This window comes from Dendrobium catenatum, unplaced genomic scaffold (assembly GCF_001605985.2).
Source record: "Dendrobium catenatum unplaced genomic scaffold, ASM160598v2 fragScaff_scaffold_879, whole genome shotgun sequence".
NCBI classification, from domain to species: Eukaryota; Viridiplantae; Streptophyta; class Magnoliopsida; order Asparagales; family Orchidaceae; genus Dendrobium; species Dendrobium catenatum.
The window spans coordinates 1,811,798-1,819,608 of NW_021319341.1; the positions used below are offsets into that span (position 1 = coordinate 1,811,798).

Genomic DNA, 7,811 nt, shown 5'->3' on the forward strand with positions numbered 1-7,811 from the left:
TTGTAAGGGTGGTCCTAATAACTAAACACCCTAATAAAACTCTAGAGGTGTATTAGATGAAAAAACCTTCGATTAAAGTTAAGTATGAATTCAAAGATTGATTATTCCACTTTATAATGACTTGGTAGCATTAAGTGACCATAAAATTGAGCAATTCATGCTTTAATATAATCCATTAAATTAATGGCATGGGCTAATTATATTATTGAACTTTCTAGCCCTTCCTTTTAAGCTTGTATTAGATTTTTGAAAAGTAAGTTAAATTCTTTAGGGTAACAAAAAAACTATTGATCATAAATTTGAAGTGAAAATATATTATTGTCCTATTCATAATAGGCTTATGAGCTCTACATGCACCTTGTAGAGAAGCAATAGTAACTCTGTGGAGCATATCCTTGCCAATGAAAAGGGGAGTGATTTGATACATAATTTATAAATTATAAAAAAAAATTACATGCATTAATGAATATCATATTTTCAACATTAAATTTAAAAATTCGGCCTAATACCTATTTTTAATTTTCTAAGTAACTTAAAATTATAATAATAAAATTCAACATTATTTTAAATAACAACTATAATATCTGAATGCCACTCAAAAGAGTAAAACAAAATACCAAAAAAAAAGAAAAAAAAAATTTATAGGTTTTGCTTGACGAATCTAAACTTCGCGTGATTGGCATGAAAATAGCTAGATCAAGAAAGGGGATATATACTCTCAACATAAATAGATTTTAGACTGATTAAACGAAACTAAGATATTTGGATCCAAATTTGTAAACACAACAATAGATTCTTTAAAAAAAATAGAATTAAGAAAGATACAACTCCTATAGGCAAATGAAGGTACCAACAATTAATCTATCTATTCCACCCTAAATTTGATAGTTATTTTCTTTTGTTAGTGATATTAGTCATTAAATGAAAAACACTATAAAAGATCATCTTGGTGTTGAATATATATGCTAAGATATCTTTTCAAATACTTGAAACAGAGCTATTCTTCAAAAGTAGACCAAATCTTCACTAATTATGACTAGACAAGATATGTAGGTAATCATACATTTGATCTTTTTATTGCTCATTTAGGTGGAAAATTTAAATTATATAGAGAAGCAAAAAAACAATCTATTATTGCTCAAAGCAATGGAGAAACATAAGTTAGGGATATACCTCATGAAATTTGTCAAGGTATATGATTTAGAGTCCACAAAAATGCCAAAATTTCTACTAAAAGACTAGTAATATTAATTAAGGCTTTGTTTGGGATTGTTTTCTTACTGCTTCTTAAAATAATTTTTTAGTTAAAAATTTTTAATTTTTGTACTTTAAAGTTATTTTAAGAAGCAATAAGAAAGCCGTCCCAAACGCAGCCTAAGATATAAAAATTAAGCTACTATCACCCTTGCTTAAAAAAAATAAAAAACTTGTCCACAATGACAGGACTAAATACATAATGATTAACAAACACTTTATAAAGGAGAAGATTACTCCATCACAATTTCAGCAAAATTGAAATGAGGATAAGTGCGAAAATCTTGAAAACAACACATTAATCTGATAATCTCTACTCCTATAATCAAACAGCAAGCCGACCTCATGCCAGCACCCACTTCCAGCTAACTCCAGCACTGGTTCAAGTTATAAATCGCCCGTCAAATAGCCGAGCTATGCAGCTCATCTTGATCTGTTGGTTATGAGCTTTGGCTACCAACCAAAAGTTCTTAGATTCAAGTCTTGTGTGTGACTTTACCTTAATTGACATAAATGTCCAAAAATAAATAAATAATAAAACTTTGTTGTGTCCTACCTTCAAGCAACCTTCTCCATGAAGAGATTATTCTGTGCAATCACCGAACAACATTCAGAGGCGAATCATAAAGCGACACATCATTTTTTTGCTATGTACAACTGATGTGTACCGCTCGGTACCGGATGATGTGACGCGCTATGATTCGCCTCTAAATCATTCAGTGACCGCATAAATAATTTCTCTCATCCATGCCAGTGATAATGTCCAACTACCACCTCCTGCCATCCTTAGCTATAGATTTTCCAAGTGCATAGTCAATTTTTTATGAATTACACTCATCAAATTCTTTATTATAATTGATCAATTGTATTTTCGTGTATGCTTTTCTCTTCCTCTTTAGAACCACTTAAGCTTCATTTGAAAACTTTCTTACTTTTTTTTTATAAAAAATTTCTTTAAAATGAAAATTTTTTTAGCTAAAAAAAATCAGTAAAAAAGCTATCACAAACAAAATTTTTATAGCTAATTTGTGCATCTAATTTATTTCTAAATCTAAGCTCACTTATTTAGTTATATTTCTCAAATAAATATTGTTCATCTTTTTCCCATTTGAATAAGAAAATTAGATTAAAAATATCGCTGAAAGAGTAATCATGAAAGAAAAGTCCAAGTAGTATTTTTCTCTTGAATTTTCTAACACGTTGGGCTAAAAAATCAAGAAACTTCTTTCAAAATGAAGAAAGTATTATTTCCCACCGCTTCCATTTTTCTTTGATCGACCATGTTAAGAAACACCAGAGATCAATAAAAGTCACTAATCTATGTATTTATTAAAGAGTAAAGATCAACCTAAGTATTTTAAATTATAGAACAGTCTATTGTTTTATATTTCTACATTATCATAGGCTTTATTTTGAACAGTTTTGATCTCTGTTTTTTTATTATTTCAAATATATATATATACAAAACAATGAGAAAAATGACCTAAATGAAGGAGAAAATAATTACATGTAGATTCTGAAGGCATCCAAACTCCAATAAAATTAAGTCATGTGACATGTGACTTGCACATAGTATCATACAAAAAATTTTTTATGCGGTCACCGAATGTCGTTCGAAAGTGAATTAAGATGTGTCTCATCAATTTGTTTTGTACTGCAGTTATGTACCGAATGATATGACGCATCCTGATTCACTTCCGAACAGTCCGATGACCATACAAAGTAATTTCTTATATTATACACACCTATATACAAATTATACACAATGAGTACAAGCCACATGGCTTGATTTCATTGGAATTCGAACGACAGTTATATCCAAACTCCGCACATGATAATTTCTCCCAACGAAGTCATAGATTTCAAATATCTCTACCACCTTATATTCTCAAGTCTCAATAATAATAATAATAATAATAAAATATTGGTTCAAATTTGCTAGTCTCATGGCTGCGTTAATAATAGGATTAATTATTCTGTGCAAACGCCAAACACCATCCGGAGACCAATCAAAATGCGCCACGCACCCCTTCACTCAGTATTGATGACTGATGACTTGACACATTCTAGTTGGTCTTCGGACACGTGTCCGGCCTCCGCACAAAATAACTTCTCCAATATTAGACAGCTAATTGGTCTAAGACCGCTTCGCCAAAAATAATTAAAATTCCTGCCTTTCGAATAATAAAAGAATAGTCCCGCACATGACCAACAACAGACCACAATTTGCGAACCCAGTAAACACCATAAGAGCTTTAGATGTGAATTTGGCTGAGGATTACTCCTTTAATAAAATAAAAAGGATTGTGCACAGATAAATAATTACACCAATTCCAATCAACAGAGATTTATACAATCTATAGAGAACTGATGTAAATTACATGCTCATGGCCCTAGAAGAGATTTGTGTCTCCCCCTCACCATCTCCTTCTGAAACATCTGAAGCCTGCAGAGAAAACCCACTTAATTTTTCTTCACAATGAACCAGTTTATAAAGATCTGCAGCATTACATGCGTTTTTAACTCTTTTAATGGCCATGATGAAAGTTTTTTTCTGCTCATAGGCTGCCATATTAAAGGACTTACCTTATTCTCAGAAAGATAACGATTCAAGGCGCCGTCCCCTCGAAGAATTTTAGCACCGCAACCTGCGCTTTCAATGGAGCCAACGGCATCCTCATCGACCACAACAGCGTCTATTCGCTCATCCCCGGTCTTTTTATCTGGAATCTGCAAGAAATTTTAAGAATCAAATGAAACTCAAGTGCATTGCACTTAGGTTTCATTTGGGACGACTTTTTTACTGCTTCTTAAAATGACTTTTTTGTAGAATTTTTTTTTTATACTAGAAAGTCGCTTTAAGAAGCAGGAAAAAAGCAGTCCCAAATGAAGCCTTAATTGCCATTAAAAAAAGAGAACTCAAATATTGCTTTTTGCAATCAACTAGGAAATTAATTCCTCCAGTGTGCTAGTTTGAAAAGATTCTCTGGGCAGACTTTAAACCAACAAGGATCCAATGTTAGTAAGGAATTTTCCAGTTTATTGAAAATCATATACTAAAAGCACAAAGGGAAGATATTCCCATTTCTTCAGCGATGCATATCTCAAAATTTACAGCCAAGATGTGTGCGATGAGGTAAGTAATTAAAAAAAAAAAGACTATTTTTCATTTTAGTTATTTAAGTGTCTTTTTAGTAGTATGCTAAAATATTAGAAATAATCTTCTTTCACTAAATTTAAATAAAAATTTGACTCTTAACAGGAAAATTGATAGTATAGTTTTCATGATTCTGAATTGTTATATGCATTATTTCTAATGAAAAACTACAATTGAATTATCATCTGCATACATTTCTTTGGAATTTCGGTTTTCATCTAAGATAACAAAATGTCGTAAAAGTTAAGAATTTCAGTTACAAAATGGAGTTGCATGATTTTGTGGATTTATTTGTCAATCTATATTAGCAACCCTATATTGAAAGACATCTACATCATACAGGCTACATATTTTTATCATTAAACAAGAAAAAAAAGGGGAAAATTTAACGCATATGAACACAAAAACGGTTGAAAAAAATACCTCATACATTGCTTCCGTGAGAATATTCTCCATGATACTTCTTAGACCTCTTGCACCAGTATTTTTGGACATTGCCTTTTTTGCAATTAGCCTAAGTGCTGTTTCTGTAAAATGCAATTTAACCTGGAAAAGAAGTTGCCTAATAAGGAAAGGAAAATATTCACATGAAACAGTAGAGCTATTATATAAATCTACAATCAGCTGGAGTAGAAGGCTTGTTTACAGTGTTCATGCCAAACATTTTTTTGTATTGTTTGCCAAGAGCATTCTTGGGTTCTGTCAAGACCTGAAAGAGATGACATATTATGCACGGGTTCAATATGGGGCGATCTCAGTAGAAACTAGTTATTAAACATTCACAGAACATTCATATATATGTATTAACACACCTATATTAATATTCTAATTTTTAGCACACGTTTATTCTAATTTATAATGTTCTCCAACTAGAAGACAACCTTAAAATGTAGCATCATAACTTAGGTACATGGAAACTCCAACTTAAATAACTTATGTTGCACCAATATGGATACGGCGACACAGATACGACACGATATGGATACGGGACACGTCAATTCTTAAAATATAGGATACGGATACGGCACAGACTCGGCATTATAATTTATAAATCATATATAAAAATTAAGAAAGCAATCAAAGCATAATATTTGAAATTACAAAAAAAAAAAAAGTAACATCATCTGTAGCCTTGTAGCTTATAATATCAAAATAAAAGTAAGCATTAAATGTCTAGTACAACAACAAAAGCATAAACATAATTTGTCTAGCACATGAAGTTTCAACTGTTCAATAGAAGGAATGATATGATTAGCTTCCTCAGTGGTTTGTCTTTGAACTTCTATATCATTTTCAATAAATATCATAGCTTCTGATTCAGGCTCATCAAGTGAAAGATTATCAATTTCTAATATTTTCATATCATCAAGAGACTCAAATCCATCTCGAAAATGAGAGAACATCGCTCCGCTTGCAACCGCGGAAGTAAATACAACGCGTTCTTTTTCGTTTTTTTTTCAACTGACACGCTTATCGGATACACATGTCCTTTTAAAATTAAACAGTATTTTAATTGGATACGGCAAAGCTTGCCGTATCGGTGCGGCAGTGCCGTATCGGTGCGGCGGTGCCGTATCGAAGGCGTATCCATGTATCAGTGTATCGGATACAGCACGCCTTCATAAATAGGTGTATTGGCGCAACATAGTAAATAACTAAAAAGCTCATATCTAACCTACCCTCTTCTGATGCAATAAAATTCCCCAACCACTTTTTGAAGAAACTGACTCACAAAAATTGTATACAAAATCTTTTGTTACTTAAAGAATGGATTATCAACAGAATTGGAGTTAATTTCTAAGCATCAAACAATATTGATGACCTGAACAAGTTGGTCCTCATTTAGAGCCGACAAGCTAACCAATATTGGAAAGCGTCCAACAAATTCAGGAATAAGGCCATATGCAATAAGATCGCTGCTTTCAACCTGCAAGAACCCTTTCAGAATTAAACAACCTAAGTCATGCAAGAGAAAAAAGAAAATGATTTTTATACGTTTCATGTTCATACCGGACTGGTCCTCTATCCTTACCGATTCTAACAAGGCTGATGTCACAATAGCGTTAGATATTCTACCGGTTCTCATATTTGCACGAACTGGTGCTCCAAAGCCTATGGAAGAATCTTGCCGTCTGTTGGACACTGAAAAGGTCAGCCAACCTTAAATCCCAATCCAAATCAAATGAGTGATTGAAGAATAATCCCAAAAAACAGAAAACAGTTTTACCTCTCTGATATAGTCTTTTCTAGATCAATAAAAGCTCCGCCACATATAAAAAGAATATCTTTTGTGTCAATCTGCAAAAGGAAGAAATTAATATATAAATTATTGTCTTCAAAATCATGATAAAGTACCTCAAGGGTATCCAAAAACACGTGTATGGTAAGCCAGACCCAAAGTATGATGTTCTTATTTGATTGTATTCAGCTTTTATAATTAGCTAGAATTTTACTTCAGCTTTGTTTGGGACGGCTTTTTTACCGCTTCTTAAAACAGCTTTCTAGTAAAAAAATAAAACTGTTATACTAAAAACCAGCTTTAAGAAGCAGTAAGAAAGTAATCGTAAACGAAGCCTTAGTTTTTACAATTGTATTTAAAAAAAAACAATCAGAAATTCAAAAATGGGTCAAATTCAAAAATGCCTTCACAACCTAGTATGTTACTGCAGAAATCTAGGATGAAGCAAAACATCTTTTTTTCAGCTTGCTCACTCCAGCAATAACATACAAATTCAACTAAGACAAAAAGTTAAGGCATATAAGTAGACATTATGTTCAGAAAGCAAATAAACAATGTCCATAATACAAGACTCAAATCTTCTAAATGATCAAGAAAGACTATTTTTTTAGGGAGCCTTATGGTACCTGTATATTGTCACCACGGGGATGTTTGCGTGCTCCCTTCTCAGGAACATTTACTATCTACAGCAAAATACATGACTTAGTTCCAGTTGGAAAGAAGAATCAAAATCTTCTAAATGAGTGCATATAAGTAGACATTATGTTCAGAAAGCAAATAAACAATGTCCATAATACAAGACTCAAATCTTCTAAATGATCAAGAAAGACTATTTTTTTAGGGAGCCTTATGGTACCTGTATATTGTCACCACGGGGATGTTTGCGTGCTCCCTTCTCAGGAACATTTACTATCTACAGCAAAATACATGACTTAGTTCCAGTTGGAAAGAAGAATCAAAATAATTTTCTATTGTGTTTGCATATAAGACATTATTCAGCATAAACATTAACCACAAAAGGCAGCAGGAAGCGTAATCAGCAAGAGGAATTTAAGATTGATGAGTTTTTTGCTAGATACTATTAATCACAAAAGGCAGCAGGAAGATCAAGGAGTTGTTCAGCAAGTCAATTCAAGGTTGCCGAGCTTTTTGCGAGGCAAT

The 7,811-nt window shown here is 32.4% G+C and overlaps 1 protein-coding gene across 2 annotated transcripts in view; it reads right to left on the reverse strand.

The window, feature by feature from the left end:
- Positions 1–3,492: 3,492 nt before the first annotated feature.
- LOC110097111 (CLP protease regulatory subunit CLPX1, mitochondrial) overlaps positions 3,493–7,811 on the reverse strand; it is a 32,260-nt gene continuing 27,941 nt past the window's right edge. Inside the window, exons 8-15 of one of the 2 annotated variants that reach the window (XM_020823353.2) lie at positions 7,277–7,333; positions 6,639–6,709; positions 6,444–6,543; positions 6,234–6,338; positions 5,058–5,120; positions 4,835–4,957; positions 3,841–3,984; positions 3,493–3,700 (exon numbers count right to left, since the gene is read on the reverse strand). In XM_020823353.2, coding sequence (XP_020679012.1) covers positions 3,632–3,700; positions 3,841–3,984; positions 4,835–4,957; positions 5,058–5,120; positions 6,234–6,338; positions 6,444–6,543; positions 6,639–6,709; positions 7,277–7,333 — 732 coding nt within the window. In that variant the 3' untranslated portion in view covers positions 3,493–3,631. Of the gene's footprint in view, positions 3,701–3,840; positions 3,985–4,834; positions 4,958–5,057; positions 5,121–6,233; positions 6,339–6,443; positions 6,544–6,638; positions 6,710–7,276; positions 7,334–7,506; positions 7,564–7,811 lie in introns of both variants that reach the window. The other variant, XM_020823352.2, reaches the window with a different exon arrangement.